Raw genomic sequence first — 19292 nt, 5'->3', positions numbered from 1 at the left:
AACTCACGATGAACGATCCCTATGTGCAGACTAGTGTTGAAGTGAACAAATAATACATACATAAAATCCCCTCCCCCTCGTTTGGGAGGACACCCTTGCCCTGCAGTGGGACAGATATGGGTTATTAAAAAAAACGTCCCTCTGCTGGGCAAGGGTTTCCTCCCGGAATGAAGGAGGTGTTAGGCCTTGAGTCCACCACGCTGGCCAAGTGCGGGTTGGGGAAGTGAATTAAGTGGGACATTAATGGCTTAAATTTATTTATTTATTATTTCATACGCTAATCAAAACAAACACCATTTCATAACAGTTCAAAGTCAGCTGTTAATAATATTTTCTATAAATCATTCATCATTGTTCGTGCGCATGCGCCGCAAGTTCGTTGTGCTAAGAAATCTTTGTTCCCAAATGGTATACAAAGAGAACTGCTAGGTGCGAGCGGAGTAGGGTGCAGGACATAGTTGTTGGTCGCAGGGAATAGTATGAAAAAATAATGTTATGGTTAAATTTTTGTGTTAACTTAAAGATATAGTTGTTGGTCTCTTAGGGAAAGTTTTGAAAAAATAATGTTATGGTAAAATTTTTGTGTTAACTCGATAATACTTTGTGTTGTGTTCGTTTTCGACAAATCAATATATAGCTACGACAAAAAAAAAACCTTTTATTAACTATTAATTACTTGTAATTTGAGTCAGTTTTTAGTCCATTTTTTTTAATTTCCCCTCAGATGTAATAAAACTTACTACAAGTAATTTACTTTAAAGGTGCTATCAAAAAGTTCGTATTATATGGGTTGTGGAGGTCACATAGGCAGTCGCTCCATGTAGAACACAGACATTCAGCTGCATTCGGTGAGACTGGAAGCCGTCTCAAACATACCCTATATCAGTTGGAAGAAAGGCTGATGATATATCATTTTGTGAATGGGCTGGAAACTGGCATATCCATTTGGTATTTCCAAGCAACCACATTAAATTCATACCATTACAGCATAAGCTATTACACTCAAACCACCATTAATACCTATTTCAATCACCTACGTCAATGTAGTTCATAGTTCACACAGTCGATAACAACACCGTTCACCCTAGCACCGGACGCTAAAATCTTCGTATTTGGCACCCAGCCATATTGGATCACCTCCAGAATTCATTTATACGTTTCAACAACAGTACACACTTCTCTAAAACACAGAACAGACGTTGATTCCGTTATAAAACAACAATAATCAATAATAAAAATATCAATTATTATATTTGAGGTTATATAAATTTTATTTTGACGTTTTGACAGCGCGGGTTTCGCGCCAATTTTTGGCTAGACAGAGGTCGTTTGTGATAATTCCTTTTTGGATTTTAAAACGTCAGGTGAAAAAGGTGAGTCGCTTTGTCTATGTTTTTGTTTTTTTTGTTTCGTAATATTAGATATGAAGTGTTTTACGTATGGCGTATGCCAAATAATGTAGTGAGCTAAATTCTTTTGTTTGAATTTAGGGCAGTCAAATAGTTTAAATATTTATAAACGTGGTTAGATGCTATCAATGATTGTAATAAAGTGTACGTGTATAACTTATCAAGATTATTTAAAATGAAGTGAATTAGTTATCTTATTTTTTTTAAGCACAATGATTCGTGAGCGTAATTTTATCAGAATATTAAAAGCTTTTTACTAGTCCCGCTTTGAAGAGCTTTTTAGAAATGCTAGGTAACTCTACTTAAATGAAAACGAATTTAATCAAGTTATTTTTTTATTATGACGTCACAAAACACTTGTATTTTCAGTTCAAGGGAAACATCGCTTTTGTTCAATATACCTTTTATAATTATGAAGTATTAATTACAAACGAATTTACTAACTTGTAAAAAATGAAGCTTCCTTGTTTCTTTAATTTCCAAAAGGACTTAAACGCCTATACCGTGATTGCGACTTAAGCCTTTCTTCTTGACGTCACGAGTCCTTGAACGTCTGACATTGTACAAGATTAGAAATAAATGCGTAGGTTTGTGTTTTGTAAATAATAATCAGAATAGTTTCTTACTTCATTAATTTAACTAAATATTATAGGAAACTAAGTTCTTATATGGTGGATGAAAGTTAAAAACATTTGTTTTTCGGTAACTGGTTCTGTGGTGCGGTCGGTAATGTATCGGCCTGCTGACGACGAGGTCTCTAATTCGATTCCCGAGATAGGTTAAATGCTATTGGTCTTTTCTGATTTAAAGTAAAATGTTTTCAGTAGTAATCCAGAGTTCGTTAACGTCTTTGGCATATGGCGAAAGGCGGATCTGTATTTAGTACTCCTCTGCTTATATCAGGGATATAGCAGAGCTGATGGTTCGAATTATAGTTATACTAGCTGACCCGCGCAACTTCGCTTGCGTCCAATAAGAGAGAATGGGTGAATTTTTTCCCCGTTTTTGTAACATTTTTTACTGGTACTCTGCTCCTTTTGGTCGTAGCGTGATGATATATAGCCTATGTCCTTTCTCGGGTATCAAAGTATCTCCATACCAAATTTCATGCAAATTGGTTCAGTAGTTCAGGCGTGATTGAGTAGCAGACAGACAGACAGACAGACAGAGTTACTTTCGCATTTATAATATTAGTATGGATAAGGAAAAGTGTTGGTTTCAATACCCTTTTCTAAGCATAAGAAATACTAGAGTTTTGCTGTCCCGCTGCTGGGCTAGGGTCTTCCGTTATGAGAGAATGGTTAGACCTTGAGTCCACCACGCAGGCCAAGTGCAGAAACCTCACATTTCTTCACGAACTGTTCAAAGAATCAGGCATGCAATTCTTCACAATTTTCATTTCCCGTTAAACAGTGATTATTATTTCAATTTGAAACACATTAAATGTTGTGTTTACAATGTTATAAAATCATGGTTTATTGGTCATAAATACTTGCTGAAACTATTAAATTTCATAGTTGTTGTGAGTACAGTAAAACAAATTAACAATGGTTTGGATACTATTTTAGGATATACAGAAATGGCAATAACCAGAATCAATGGTACGATCCCTATAAACATCTTTTACTTAATTCACATACATACATCTTGCCACAGTGGACCACAGGTTACGAAAAGCACCCGAATTTTATTATTTTGACATTTTCGTTTTTGGTTTCCAAGAAAGTAGTGGTTAGTGTACCTTATAATAGAGTTATAAGCAATGGGACTCTACAACCTGTATATGCAAAGACGGCATAATATTGGATTTTTAATTTTGGCCTATACCTGCAGCTTAAATTTCAGCCGCGCAGCTAAAGGCTGAATTATTGAAAAGAAAATGCTGCCTATCTTTACTCTTACTACCTTCAACCTCAAATAGATGAAGCATGAGAACGTAAGAACCAAACAAACTTTCGCTTTTATTAAACACTTAGCGTGATTTTCCGCGTGGAAAGCTATCCTGTGTTCTCCCAACTCAATCCTAAAATAAATAAACATCTTCAACTACCATTACAAACTACAGTTTACTGGGCTTGAAATAACCTAAAATATATTACACTAGCTGACCCGCGCAACTTCGCTTGCATCACAAAAGAGTAAATGGATCATAATTTTCCCCGTTTTGTAAAATTTTTTACTGGTACTCTGCTTCTATTGGTCGAAGCGTAATGATATATAGCCTATAGCCTTCTTCGATAAATGGTCTATTCAACACAAAAATAATTGTTTAATTCGAACCAGTAATTGTTGAAATTACGCGTTCAAACAAACAAACAAATTCAAGCATATAACTCAATTACAAGTTTATTTGTCAACATAAAAGGATGTTTCCGGCCTTAATTTCAAACCTTGACTGCATTCCCCACTCTTAATTACTTACGTCAAAAATCTTTTGCCAAAAAAGGTCTTAAACCTTCAGAAAAACAAACCATTTTGGCTTCAGAAAGTTCCATTTGCGATCTGGCACTTTCAATTCTGAAAGAGGTCATTGCCGAGGCAAAAGCGCGGGTAAATATTCCGCCATTTTGTTTTCAAGCCGCCATGTTAGATATTACCGCGCCATTTGTAAACTTTATGTCTTGTTTTGATAATTTGATTTATATTTGCGTATTTGGATGTAGTTGTAAACTTTAATGGCTTTAAAATCTGTTTATCATTTTTGTTTTTCTGCTTAAAGTGGAAGTGTTTTATTATAATCGTAAAATAAAGAATGACGATGTCACTTAACGATTAAGCTTATTAATCACAGCTTGTTTTCAACGGTAAACAACTACTGAGTTAAAGCAATAACAATAATTTATATCATTTGCAGACCTATTACAATGAACGATAGCAATTTATATAACACTACGAGCAGTAATTAATGAAATTAAGCCAACGACATCAATAGGTCCATAACAACACAATCACATAACAACTCAATGGCATACCAAACATCTATCAAACTATAATACATTGATCATCAATTGACGTGTAAACCGGCCAAGGTCACATCGTGCACAACAACTGTCAAACGAAACGGTTACCATGGCAACGCGCGCGTGATTGGCAGAGACGGCAGACGGGCGACGCATGCACTAACCTTGTAACGGCGTCATATTAAATGATTGTCATGTCTGTTAGAATTTCGTTTGTGAATTATTGTGAGTGCAATTTTAGTATTGGATTTACGATGCGGAAATGCAGTTGTGATATTTAACTCGTATGGAAATTAATTATATGTGTTTTGGAAGATGTTTTGGGATCATACCGATAGGAAATATTCATGTACGTATGTTTATATAGTTTATTTACAAATAACCGTTTTGATAACCAAATAAGCTAGCGTCAAAATAGTTGTTTTGGCTTAGCGACAATACCCGCAGGCCTGATGTTTTATGCTCTCCAAATATAGTGACTGAAAGGGCGTTGATAGCTAGCTGCACTTATCGGTATATAAACGATCAGTGTGTTAAGTAACGCGGACATTACATATATATACGTGCAGTGTTTGAGCTAAGCGTCTCCGTGCTTCGGACAGCATGTGAGATGTCAGTTTCAGTTGTCAATTAAGATAACAATTCATTAGCTATGTCGAAGGCTTTCGAAGGGCTTCAGTAACTTTGACACTAGTTAGATATACCACTCCTAGGTCAGTGGTATATCTAACTTTATTCGATTTTCAGGCCGGATAAAGTGCTATTTCTAATTTATTGTAAATTACTCTCATTCCCCGGAGGTTGGCAACTTGTCCTTAAATGGCAATAGGTTCCCCCTTATTACATGGGACTAACACTGTTAATGGCGAAACGTGAGTGTATTTCAAACACATCTACAACTTCGGATATAGGTAAAAGGCGTGATATTATATACAAATGAAACCTATTTTTCCATTCATAGTCATACATGATATAAGAAGCAGTTCAAAGTCATTTGGCATCAAAATGGCCGCTCTTGTCCAATTAATTGACACGCAAATGAAATGTCATTGGAGTGCTGTCAAAAATTATCAATTTCGTAACGCAAGAAAGCCGATGACATGTGTGAATGACATTTATGTAAAAATGGTTATACATTTCAGTTGATTTCAATGCCATTGGGTAAGTGACAGTTAGTTAAACAGTTAGAATGATCTTATAATTTCTTGCCCGGTTTTTTTGTTGAAATGGAAAACTCCCGCAATAAGAATTGCTCTTGTGGCGCGAGGACTTTTACAAACATACAAACAACGGACACAAAGTACAACCAGATACGAAACAATTATTTGTGGATCGCACAAATAATGGTTCCGTGTTTAAACGAACCCACGACCTCCCGTCGCAATGGTAGCGGCGTGGCGACCTAAACCACTGCGCCACGGAGGCAGTTAGTTTTCATTTATCTGGTATTATCAACATCAGATAACTAAAAACTGTCTGTAAAGCTATCCTTTCCAAAAAGGTCTTAGCATTAGCCACCTTTACACAGACACTCTCTATTATATGTATATTATGTAAAAATGAGAATTTGCCCATCTGCATACACAGTGCTCATTCGATAAAATGTCTTTAGCTACGATCGCCAATTGATAATGCACCGGATGTTATCACTTATCACCATGCATCGAGAGTACTCTCTAAAATGTGTTGACAGCTAAAGTATTACACGCTCCTGTCATAAGTGACATTACTTGGACGTATCATTGACAGACTTGGAGACAATACTGTGTTACGTAACATATTGAATGAGTAGTGATTGATTCATAAAGTATATGTCTTTCTTTGTTGTCAAGATTTGTTTATTATCTATTATCTATTACTAATATAATAAAGCTGAAGAGTTTGTTTGTTTGTTTGTTTGAACGCGCTAATCTCAGGAACTACTGGTCCGATTTGAAAAATTCTTTCAGTGTTAGATAGCCCATTTATCGAGGAAGGCTATAGGCTATATAACATCACGCTACGGTCATTAGGAGCGGAGTAGTAACGAAAAATGTTACAAAAACGGGGAAAATTTTGACCCATTCTCTTAGGTGACGCAAGCGAAGTTGCGCGGGTCAGCTAGTTTAAAATATATATTCAAGTATGCATAGTCGGAGTACGGAACATAAGGATTGCTATTGATGCTGCGTGCAATGCATCAGCCGGCCTCAGAGAAGGAAATTTGTCTGGGCAAAATTTTATGGGGATGGTGCGTTGGATGATAGCTTGTCTACATAATGCTATGTTTATTAGATATACAAGAAAATACGAACAGGTATTTTCCGAATGCCTGACGTTTCGGCGCAGCTTAAAATGGCCGTAGTCGTAGAGCGAAGCTTTGCGTTAAATATCGTTATTTAAGAATTTCTTCAGTATACTTTCTAGCGAATTTGATAGTTAATAAAGTAAATCATACGAAGCAAAAAAATACGAAATTAAGACGTTTATTACTTGTTATTATTATAGCGGCAACGGAAATACATCATTTGTGAAAATTTCAGTTTTCCAGCTATCACGGTTTATGAGATACAGCCTGGAGACAGACAGACAGCGAAGGCTTAATAATAGGGTTCCGTTTTTACCATTTGGGTACGGAACCCCCAAAAATTATGTACAAACTGTAACAAAGGAACTTATAAACACAGGCTATGTCGTTTTAACCAAAACTTTAGCCAAAAGTTTGAAAAAACGTGACTTACTTTTGCGTCATTTAAAACAAAAATTATTCGTAATCTACCAAAACATTCCTTTTCTCGGAACTTTCTAGACAACAAAAAACCGAAACCGGGGATTCCGTAAATCGTAATACATTTCGCAATTTCAAAATAAATTCACCTTGAAGTGAAATTTACTGGCGTCGGAAAATACGATTTCCCACTTGGCTTACACCCAAACAACCATTAACCAGTCAACGAGACCCCTGTATACAAAGATTGAACACAGAACTATAGGTCAACGAAAACTGGTTTTTGAAACAGGCCATTGACACTTTTGAAGAGTTGTGTGTAACGGATAAGAGATGGAGCCACGTGTTTTATGTTTACAAACATTTGCGCACTAGGATTGTATTTTTGGGATTTGCACGCGCAGGTATCATAAAATTAAGTGCTTTTTCCTGTTTTGTAGATGATGAGGTTAGAAATTACATAATTTCTTTGTTTTATAAACAATGTTTTTTATGCAAAGTATCTACACATGAGTTAAAGGAGTTGAACATAATATACACCCTTATTTACTTTATTAACTCCAATTCCATTCCACTACTGACATAGGTCCCATGTTGGGCGCCAATATGACCCGTTTTCTGCATTACCTTTTAAAATCAATTTGTATTTTTTTTTATCATTTTAATTACCAGTCTGAATCAATTTCTACAATTATGTGCATTGTGTATATTCGGGTAAAATTTTAAAACAAGAGTTAGTTTATTTTGCAAATCTTTTTTACATCTTTGACAGATAATCTATGGCCAATATTCTGACAAAACTATGTATTAAAATAACACAAAAAAGAGTTGGAACGTTTTATTATTACTACACGGTACTGATGTATTTTCTACCCATTGTTTGTTGTACTCTCTCAAAAGTAACGCGCAATTTCTTATTACAATCCCAAAATAAAATCCACCTTGATATAAAGCATTTTCCTTAAGTTCAAAGAAATAATTAATAACAATTTGTTGTGAAAAGCTTTCGAGGAAACACCCCGACGACATTGGCGGGAAAACTACGCCTTTCCCGCGATTTTGGACAGCGGCCATATTTGTATTTATCCTTTAATATAAATGACCGTTGGCTCGACAGAAAGGAGATTAATTGAAATGCGTTTTTGATGTAAATCATTGTGTAGTAAGCATTAGTAGTTTATTATTCAATGTTTAGTTAATTATGACATTATACAATGGCGACATGCATTGTTCTTAGTTAAAGATATACTAAAACTAACCGTGCAATACCGTGTATTAGAAATAATTATCACTTGTTCCAACGGTTGTTCCAACGGTGAAGGAAAACATCGCGAGGAAACCTTGCATGCCTAAAATTGGTTTAATACATTTATTGGGGGCATGCAAAGTCCCCAACCCGCACTTGGCCAGCGTGGTGGACTCAAGGCCTAACCCCTCCCTCATTACGGGAGGAGATCCTTGCCCAGCAGTGGGACAGTAATGGGTTCAATTTATTATATAACCGTGCAATAAATAAATAAAATCAGGCCTTTTCCCCACAGAGGTAGGCAAAGTGACTGCCTCCGTGGCGCAGTGGTTTAGGTATAGCTACGCCGCTGTGATTACGTTGGGAGGTCGTGGGTTCGATTCCCACACCGATATATATATTATTTATGCGATCCACAATTAATTGTTTCGTTATACTTTGTGTCCGTTGTTTGTATGTTTGCAAAAGACCCCGCGACACAAGAGCGAATCTTAGTGCGGGAGTTGTCTTTTAAGAGAATGTATGGAGTTTAAAAGAAAAAAGAATGAAATACATTAGGTGTATCCCACGATAGCAGATAAAGCTTGATACGCAAATTACCGAAAAAAAACGAGTCTGTTTTTGTTATTCAGTTGTGTTTTGAGTCGTTTTTGCGCAGTATGTTATTAATAACGATATCATCTTGTTAGTGGATCACGGTGTTTGAAGCAGGTCGCTGTTTGTGGCAGCGTGCCCGTTTGCTCGAGTTGAGTGCATCGAGTGCGCGAGTTTGTAGGTTATATCAGAATATGGGTTTATTATTAAATCGTATGGTTAGTGGTCAACCTAGTGTCTAAGATGATCAAGTTTAAAGGCCTTTTGACATGGTTTCATGACTGTTATCTTAATTGGCTTAATATAACGTGACTTTTAACAAAAAGCTCAAACGCTTACTGGTTTTTTTTATTGGCTGATTGTTAGGTGAAAAGTAAATATTTGGATAGATATTTTTTCTGATTTAGGAGTACTTAGCAAACATTATTTTTTTTAAACTAGCGCTATTTCCATACATAATATTACTTTTTCCCGTTGGTAAAGGGAGAGGCCGAAAAACACCACTTGCTACGTTTACCATATTATTTCAAAACATTATTTCAATGATAACAAAATTATATTTTGGCAACAGTTTTAGCTAATAAAACTGTACAAAACCACGTGTATTCATAACAAAGAAAATACCAATAACATTTTCTTAGAAAAGCAATGACAACATTATTAACTAAAAGATGAACTCATTCGTAAGTGTCTGCCAAAACCTAACCTTTTTTTTAATAAAGATACTATGAGATCATTGTTTTAAACTTTTTTGGCAAGATGGCCGCTTTGTCTAGACGTACAGACGCCTAGATGTATGGACGATACGAATAATACGATCAAGATAAGAAAAATGAAACCAGTCAAAAATTGTTTAAAGACTCCTGAGGGCCTATATAAAACTCTCCCGTTACTGAGTGATTGACTGACCTTCCGGTTTCTGAGGTACATTAAGCGGTAGTTTATCTATTCAATAGCGTTTAAACTCATATAAAAAAACGCTATTCAATAGATAAACAACGGCTAACTGTACTCAGAAACTGGACATGATTGACAGACAACGCACAGCTGAAACTACTGAACGTAAAAAGGTTAAATCTGGCATGTATGTCCCTTGCAGTAGAAAAGCTCTAAGAGAGTACGTGTGGAAATAACAATCCGTAGTGAAGGAATAGAGAGTGTACATGTGTATTGTTCACACACTTGGACACTATAAACTAAGTCCTACAACGCTGGCTAGTTTCAATGAAACTGACCGCCGTAGCCGGATATCGGCTAGGATATTATTATTATAAAGAAAGCTTATACTTGTAGAAAGTTTGTAAGTATAGATGTATGCTTGTTTGTTTGTTACTCTTTCACGAAAATACTACAAGATAGATTTTATTGAAATTGTTGCGAAACGCCGCGCTCATCTATCAAGCCCGCAAAGAAAATCGCTTTCTCAGAGCGCGCTGCTTTCCCGCGCGTAATACTGTACGCTCCTAAGAACGTGCGATACAGTGTGTGTGTAAAGTAATAACACGCAATAATAAAAGTTACGTATTTGGCAGCCATTTTCCATTTATCAAGACCTAGTTGAGTGATAGTGCGTGTTATAACACGAGTCAGATAATGCGTGTTAATTATTTACGATTATTTTGACATGTGACTGTCAAATGGCAGTTTAGAAATACGACAGTATGACTTCAGAGTTCAAAGAGAGCTTTTGCGTAATATTTTCTTTTAATTATTGTTAAGTTGTGACAATTTTTGTTATAGAATTAAATAATAAACATATAAAGCTTTGGTTTTGATAAAATTTTAGTGATATTGAACGTTTTTAAATTATATTTGGTCGAATTTAAAGTACTGCCTGTATTATCTACAACTGCAAAAGTAAGTGGTTTTCATAATGTGACATAACGTGATTTCAAAGCCTGTTTCAAGTCGCCCTTTATGAGTTTAATCGTATTTTGCTACTCGCCCTGTTTACGTAAATAAAATAGAATAATCCTATAGCACCGTAAATGTTATACCTGAAATTATGAAATGCACTCATGTTTAAAATTCAAAGTCGTATTGCCATATTAGGAGAAGTTACCCAACTCCGGAAAACTATTGAGAATTATTCAAATATTTTTAAATTTTAAAAAGCAATACCACTTTACCTGCCCTGGGAATCGTACCCAAGACTTCGTAATACTCGTAAAAACTATCGTCCTGATCACAAAGATTGTGAAGATATAAAGCTATAAAGCGCTATAAGCTAATAAACGAATAATATCGTTTCCAAAACTGGAGATATTTTGGGTGTTGTCTCAATTGCTCAATTTTTTCAACAAACAGGCTTGCTTTGCTGCCTACGACTAAATGTTCATTGTTTTTTATCTTTGTGTGATGAGCACGAGTATATTTTCTGAGCCTGGTTGTCAATTTATCTATATAAGTATATATTCAAAAGTATATAAGTATGTTTATTAGTTATTTGTTTACCATAGTACAAGCTCTGCTTAGTTTGGAATCAAATGACCGTGTGTGAGTTGTCCCCAAATATTTATTTATTTATTTATTGTTCCAGTGACGATGCCGTCGGAAGTAATCCCTGGCAAGTCGATGCAGCGGGAGCTGGCGGATTCCATCATACGCATGGTGCCGCTGGATGAAATAAGGATACTCCTCGCGTGTGGAGCTAAGGTCAGTGAATACCGTGTGAAAATTTTGGGTAATTGATTGCAGTGGCGCAAAGAGACCAGTGCCAAGAATTAAAACTCACTGCCAAAAGAGGGTTAGAGTCTGTTAACACGGGCTGAATTCAGGGTTTGCATTCGTCGACGAACTGTTTAACTATTCTTAGGGGTCTGAAAATCTTTTAATCTGGAAACCTGTCGTAGGTACTAGACCTACGACAGGTTTCCAGATTAAAAGTTTTGTTTAATTGTATGGTCAGGTGATTAAACTGTAGTCATAATTTTAGCTGTCTAAAGATCTTTTGACTTGTACCGTCTTTAACCTGATTTTCCTATGCATTGAGACGCTATTCTCATGTACCTCTAAGCTTCCATCTATTTAAAAGCGTCTGCAACGAAATCAAATTCCTTAACCCATTAGCCACCTTTACACACACACTGTATCGCACGTTCTTAGTATCGTACAGGATTACGCGCGGGAAAGCAGCGTGCTCCGAGAGAGCGATTTTCTTCGCGGACTTGACAGATGAGCGCGGCGCGTGGTCCTTCCTTTCCCTTTACACGCGCGCTCTTTCACGCGCGATTGCTGTTTCATGCGCGATAGAATGTGTGTTAAGCGGGCTATAAATTATTGTTGATTGTTCACCGACAAGAAGTGACATAATATCGCAACTAGCGTGAAGCAAAAAAACACCTGAAAAATGTATCGTCATTACTATGATGCCAACTTTATAAGAGTATTATAATTAATATTCTTTTATTAAGACCTCATTAAAATGTTTACGTAATAATTAATTAACTGTAACACGTGTAAATTACGACCTGATACAATCTAAATGCTTGGATACTCTCCAAAGTTGTTATTAATTGAAATAATTAATGACAATTACAATACGCGTGATGTTTACATGACATGATCGCTCGTGATCTGATCTATAATATAAATTTATTTAAGGAAAATATAAGTTTTAATTAGCGAAAGGATTTTAGAAATCGATTCGGTAGTTTCAGAGATTGCCCTGGACAAACAGATAATTAAAATTTTACTTAAATCTAATCATTGTATTCAGTTCAAAACGGCTTTATGTGTCGTGTAAGATTTCTTGCAAAATAAACTAAACGGCCGGAGGGCGCACTGCACATAAACATTATTTTTGATAAAAGCACTATTTTTGATCTTATCTGAAAATCGCGCTGCATACAAGATTTCTTAAATGCAGCAGCAGATATCTATACTAATATTATAAAGCTGAAGAATTTGTTTGTTTATTTGTTTGTTTGAACGCGCTAATGTCAGGAACCACTGGTCCGATTTGAAAAATTATTTCATTGCTAGATAGCCTAGCTATAATCATCTCCCTACGACCAATTGGAGCGGAGTACAGAGTAAAAATGTTACAAAAACGGGAACATTCTTGACGCATTCTCTCTTATGTGACGCAAGCGAAGTTGCGCGGGTCAGATAGAAACTAATAAATATTGAATATTCACAGGTGAATGAACCAGTGACTCAAGGTCTACGTCCCCTACACTACGCGATCTGGCAGAGATATCTTGAAGCCACCAGACTGCTAGTAGTAAGGGGTTGTGATGTCAACGCGAGGGATGATTGTGGCTACAGCGCGCTGCATCTAGCTGCTGAGCATGGGTAAGTTATTAAGTATTCTAACTTTATACTGTGATGTAGATAGACTTGAACCTCTTCTTCTTATCGTATGGTTAGTGGTCAACCTAGTGTCAAAGTTGTTCAAGCCGTGAGGCCTTAGAAGAGGTTTAACGACTGTTATCTTAAAATACAACAACCGGAACCGACTTTTAATGTACCCTCCGAAGCACTGAGACGCCCAGTTCAAATACCACTATGCGGTCACCCATCTATGGAATGACCGCGCCAAGGTTTGCTTAACCCACAGATCGTTTACCGAATGGTGAGCGCAACTAGCTATGGGCGCCTCGCTACATAATCATAAGGTCGTGACACCTTTTTTATCGAAAATCCATTTTTTATTCTACCTACCTACCAGAACCTACCTACCTCCGGAACTGGCGGTAAATTCACTCTCTGTATTATTGACTACTAGCTGACCCGCGCAACTTCGCTTGCGTCACTTAAGAGAATGGGTAAAATTTTCCCCGTTTTTGTAACATTTTTCGTTGCTACTCCACTCCTAATGACTGTAGCGTGATGTTATATAGCCTATAGCCTTCCTCGATAAATAGGCTATCTAACACTGAAAGAATTTTTCAAATCGGACCAGTAGTTCCTGAGATTAGCACGTTCAAACAAACAAACTCTTCAGGTTTATAATATTAGTATAGATCATAAGTTATTTGACCTAAATTAATAAATGATTTTGATTTTGATTTCGCAGTTACACCGAGTTGGTGAAGCTATTGCTGGAGAGCGGCGCCGCGGTGGACTATAGACCTGATACTGGCGAGGAGTTCCCCAGGACCACGCTCTGTGATGAACCACTGAGACTGGCCATCAGGAATAAGCATTATGTAAGTTTATATCGTTTCTTATCTTTACCTCTTTTTGTTAGTTTTTTGGCCCCCGAGATATCATTTCACACTTGCACTCGGGTAAGAAACGAGAGCCCGGCAGCCTTAACTGTTGGGCTGTGGTTTCTAATCAATATTTTTTAGCTTACAAATCACTATATTGAATTTAGAAATATTGCACATTCAACAGATATTTTTTTTTTTTTATATTTACGATTGAAGTTAAGAAAACCTCTAGGATCTTGTATCACATAAAATCCGGCAATCATTAATGAGTATGAAACTTATATGTAGTTTCAAGTATTGAAAAGTACTTACTATAATGCAACGGGTCTTAGCCGCGATTGTAAATTTAAGGTTAGGATACTTTATTTGTTTATTCGACGTTTCGATCGAATTACATCGACCGTGGTCACGGGTTGACTGATATTTAAAGTCTTCAGAGTCCTAACACTGCTCTTGATTAAAATATCCTATCATAATCAGTACCGGCAGTTTTAGAAAACAGTCAAACTTACCTTTTTCAGGAGGTGGCCCGTCTTCTCCTGGAACACGGCGCAGACCCCAACAAGCGTTACTTCTTCGGCTCCGAGATCAACCTGGTCTCCGACCCTGAGTACTTGGAGCTGCTCCTGACCTTCGGAGCCAACCCTGACTCGAGAGACCGAGCTGGTCTTACCCCCCTCATGAAGGCGGCTAGGCAGAGAAAGGTAACACAGTCTGTGAGTGAAACTAATGTTTTATTTGTTATTGCTTTATTAATTAGGGTGAATTTAGCAGAAACTACAGACCGGTTTCGCGGATAAGTGTCGGATAACTTATTTGATAGATAAAGTAACAACAAATATCGAGATTATCTTAGTAAATATCAGTTAAAGGTGTCTGGCTGACATAGTGATCTATCAACGTACAGCCCAAACCACTGGACGGATCGGGCTGAAATTTGACATGCAGGTAGATGTTATGACATAGGCGTCCGCTAAGAAAGGATTTTGATCAAATCTACCCCCAATGGGATAAAATGGGGATAAGTTTTTATAAAAATTTTACCCCAAGTCACAAACCACGCGGAGGAAATCGCGGACAAAAGTTATCTATATCCAATGGACTAAAAATTAAAAACGTCAGTCTAGCATTCCTTTCAACTATGTTGGAGTCGGCTTCCAATCTCACCGGATTTAGAAAACTAGTATTTTACATGGAGCGACTGCCTATCAGACCTCCACAACCCAGTTATTATAACACGATACTCCTCGGTAAGACTGGTTCCAGACAGACTTCCAAGCTTTTGACTACAGGTAAGGGTTTATACAACTAAGTTAACCGACACTTATCTAAAAGTTATACTAAGTATTCCGACTGAAGTTTAGATTTTTGGCGTGGTGCTATTAAAAGATATACAATTTTCAAGTCAAATAAAGACTTTTGACTCAAGCTTTTTTAACGATGTGTAGTGTAATTAGCCCTTTCCTTAGTGCGTGTAAGAAAGTGGTTGCAGTTTCAGTTTGCCATTTTAAATAATTCTGTAAATAAGTCAAGTAATTAAGAGATCCTTGTCTTATGACTGTGACTTTCTAAGTAATGATTTATAACTAAATTATTTCTTCTTCTTATCGTATGGTTAGTGGTCAACCTAGTGTCAAAGTTGTTCAAGCCGCCCGAAGGCCTTTGACGTGGCTTTCCTCACTTGGCATTTCTTTTTTCTCTACATAAAAGCCTTTCCCATGTATTAAAGGCATTGAAAAACAATAAGCCTTATTTGTTCCGCCATTCTTAAGTTTTGCGATGGCAACACTTTTGAGGATTCATTTTTATTGTGTAATATAGATATTTTATATTTCACGATGGAGTAGTACTTATTTTTATTAAATTTTTAAAGCTATTCTTTTAAAAAACAAAGTTCGCACTCTAAGAAATGCACTTGTACCGCAGTTACTTTTACAAACATACAAATAACGGACACAAAGTACAACCAGTCCCGATATAATTGTTCCGAGTGCGAATCGAACCCACGACCGACGGACGAAATGGTATCGGCGTGGCGACCTAAACCACTGCGCCACGGAGACAGTCAACTTTCCTTTGTAAATAATGTTATTATGAGAAATCAAATATAAAGGTTTAAAATCAATCGTTATCATAAAGATCTTTACCAACTCTGCTCAGTTTAAACCGCACAAGCCTAGTGTTAGCAATCAGACGTTGACTGAGTTGTTCAAATATGTTTGCTTGTACCTTCAGGGTATGGATGCTGTTCTGCTCCTCATCAGCTACGGAGCTGATGTGAACGCGATGGCAGACGCCAGGAATGACTACAGGACTGTCATGCATTATGCTGTTCTTAGTGGTAAGTTGTATTATTCCTAAGACTATTATGAAAGATTTATAGAAACACTAAATTCTGGCTAAGAATTTTAATTCCTATATACAATAAGACCAGTAAAGGCGAACGGTGGTGACAAGATTTTGAATTCAAATGCCGGTCCAGGCAAAATATAATAGAAATTATAATTACTTTGTTTTATGCTTAACTAGCGGCCCGGCGCCGGCCTGCCCAGGTTTCTACGGTTATTTAACAAAAACCTTTACAAATTTTACATATAAACCGCCATAACTATTAAAATCTTGCGTTTAAGCGAACGCGAACACGCATTTTAAGGTAAAATGCGTGTTTGCGTTAATTCCTGTATTCCACATAAAACTTTTCTCTGTAATCACTCTATCCATTAAAAACACAGCATTAAAATCCGTTACGTAGCTTTACAGATCTAAGCATACATACATACAGACAGACAGACGCGGAAAAAAACTTTGCTTTATACTATGAAGTGAAATTACAAAGTCTGTCTATTGCTCTTTCATGGCCAAACTGACCTCACCAGCAATTATTTCTTCCAGGTAACCCAGAGGTAGTAAACCTGCTCATCAAACAAGGAGCCCGCGTGAACTACGAGTGTCCTGAGCTGAGTAAGCCGAGTCCACTAGACCTGGCGATACTGAAGGGAGACGTGAGCATGCTGCAGATGCTGCTGGCTGCTGGGGCGCAGGTCAACGCGTCGAGCTCAGTCATCGGCTCGCCGCTGCATGTGGCTTGTTCAGATAATATTACTAATAGGAAGGAAATTGTTAAAGTAAGTATTTTTTTACTACTTAAGTAGATATTATTGTGCGTTTATTGGTTTTCGTGACAATTTAGTATCTTTTGTTAGTTTTAAAGGAAAATATTGTAATGAAACTTGGCTTGCGTTAGAGTTCTTTAGCGCAGTTGTTGAAGGAATGCAAAGTCTCCATACTTCATCACTCTGTACCTACGGAAAGATTCCTTTCTGAATACGTTGCATTTAGGTTTGGTTTGCCCCGAAGTCGGTTTTTATATCAATTTAGTATTTCTTCGAAGTAATCATGGTGGATTCCAATTACAAAATATAAACGGTTTACGAATAACTTAGATTTTATTTATATTTCGACTTTATAAACAAATAATTATAATCATAAATTATAGTCATTATGATCTAGAAAATTATGTGAATAGATTAATTTAGGTATCTTGTATCCAAGACATACAAAATTGAGCTCTTTGCTCTCGCTCTTAATTCAACAAGCAATAACAAACAGTAAAGACAAAAAACTATTCCCATCAATAAAATCCTCATCTTAAATAAATAGATAAATACTAAACTATTTCCTCCTTCTCCTAGATCCTTCTAGAAAGCGGTGCCGACCCAAACCTGAAGGTATACAATGATGAAGACGCTACACAGCTTCGTCCAGCTCTTGCCGAATACCTCGCCAGCAACGTGGAACCAAGCGCGGAGATCGTTGCTATGCTGCTCAGATACGGAGCTAGGGTGAGTTTAAAGACTTTTGATTAACTTGCACATATATGTTTTTAAAACCTAGCATTATTTCAAACTATGTTGGAGTCGGCTTCCAGTCTCACCGGAGGAATGGCGCTCATAGCCAGTAGCGAATCAGAAGGTGCAGAAAAAACTCTTGTAAACTAAACTTATTTTAACAATTATAATATGTAAATGTTACTTAACTACCTACGACTAAATATCTACGTGTCACTACAATATAATTTTAAAATTACCTCAATTTTCTTTCAGGTCATCATGAAAACCCAGTTCCGTGACCCGGACGGTATCCTGAACCACCTCCAGAACATCACCTCAGAAGAATACCAGCACATCTTCTATCTCCTTCTAGAAGCAGCCGAATCCTTCGATCTTTGCATGATTAAGAGGAATAACACAGTCACTCCCCCACAAAAAGAAGCTTTAATCCATCGAGCTAAGACCCCTATTTCTTTACTCGCACAAACAAGAATTTTCCTTCGAAGGTACTTCAAAACTGCATTAATCGACATAGTACCCGAATTAGAAATGCCAAAAATTTTGCACGAGTACCTCCTTTTTAATTGCAGTTAAAACCTTTTTTATTTTTGTCAGTGGTCTTGTTACTGGCTGAAGATAATCTTTGGTCTTTAAAAAAAAGTTCAGTGTTGCCAGTCGGTTTTAGTCTCCCAGATTTCAGGGTGATTGTAAAGGTGATGTTTTTTGGAATATGGATAGTGTTAGTGTTTTAAGGGTATTATTATTTTATAAGGATTATATTTTTGTATTCTTTGTATTGAAATTATATTTTTCTACAATGCAAAGATCTCGAGATGTTTTTTGTAGTTATAAGATGTATTTGTGACCATTTATAACGTAATATTTTTCTATCATTATTTTACCCCCAAAATAAATAAATAAAAATATTTTTCTATTCAAACTTAATATCAATTAGAAAAGGTCAAAAAAACAAGAATAATTAAATCCAATTACGTAAAAAATAAATACTTTCTTAAATATATTTTTGTAGAGATTTAAAAACATATATCTTATCTACCTATAATTGCCAAGAAAAAAAAAGAATTTCTTAAAAAAAAAACGAGTGCTTTACGCGCCATTTTTTTTCTTTATGTATCTACATAATTTGTGGATGTATTATATTATGTATTATTATTATGTAGTCTGATTCAACAAATGCTATGTGATAATTTGTGATATCGTATTATAAGACTTGCGAGACTTCAAGTGTATCTATCTGAAAATATATTTTTAAGATAAATAAATGTGTGAAAAAATATAACGGCATTTTTCTTGTAAACTTTTTCTGCAGGTATTTTTAGTGATAAGATTAGTAGTGCAATAATTTATTTTATTCTAGTCCTTTGAG

At 36.3% G+C, this 19292-nt stretch overlaps 1 protein-coding gene across 3 annotated transcripts; it reads left to right on the top strand.

The window, feature by feature from the left end:
* The first annotated feature begins 1173 nt into the window (after nucleotides 1-1173).
* LOC142984767 (uncharacterized) lies at nucleotides 1174-19188 on the top strand. 3 transcript variants are annotated; one of them, XM_076132556.1, is made up of 9 exons: nucleotides 1174-1373; nucleotides 11456-11571; nucleotides 13058-13212; nucleotides 13937-14069; nucleotides 14597-14791; nucleotides 16311-16416; nucleotides 16968-17200; nucleotides 17768-17917; nucleotides 18179-19188. In XM_076132556.1, the coding sequence occupies exons 2-9, from the start codon at nucleotides 11461-11463 to the stop codon at nucleotides 18497-18499; spliced, it is 1404 nt and encodes a 467-aa protein (XP_075988671.1). In that variant the 5' UTR covers nucleotides 1174-1373; nucleotides 11456-11460; the 3' UTR covers nucleotides 18500-19188. The 3 variants fall into 3 exon arrangements, with proteins under 3 accessions (XP_075988671.1, XP_075988670.1, XP_075988672.1); XM_076132555.1 differs by lacking the exon at nucleotides 1174-1373 and adding an exon at nucleotides 10643-10773; XM_076132557.1 differs by lacking the exon at nucleotides 1174-1373 and adding an exon at nucleotides 10647-10773 and having other exon boundaries at nucleotides 14597-14779.
* Nucleotides 19189-19292: the final 104 nt, after the last annotated feature.

Source organism: Anticarsia gemmatalis, chromosome 28, assembly GCF_050436995.1.
Source record: "Anticarsia gemmatalis isolate Benzon Research Colony breed Stoneville strain chromosome 28, ilAntGemm2 primary, whole genome shotgun sequence".
NCBI classification, from domain to species: Eukaryota; Metazoa; Arthropoda; class Insecta; order Lepidoptera; family Erebidae; genus Anticarsia; species Anticarsia gemmatalis.
The sequence above is the reverse complement of the archived record's forward strand: the minus strand, read 5'-3'. Positions and strand labels throughout refer to the sequence as shown.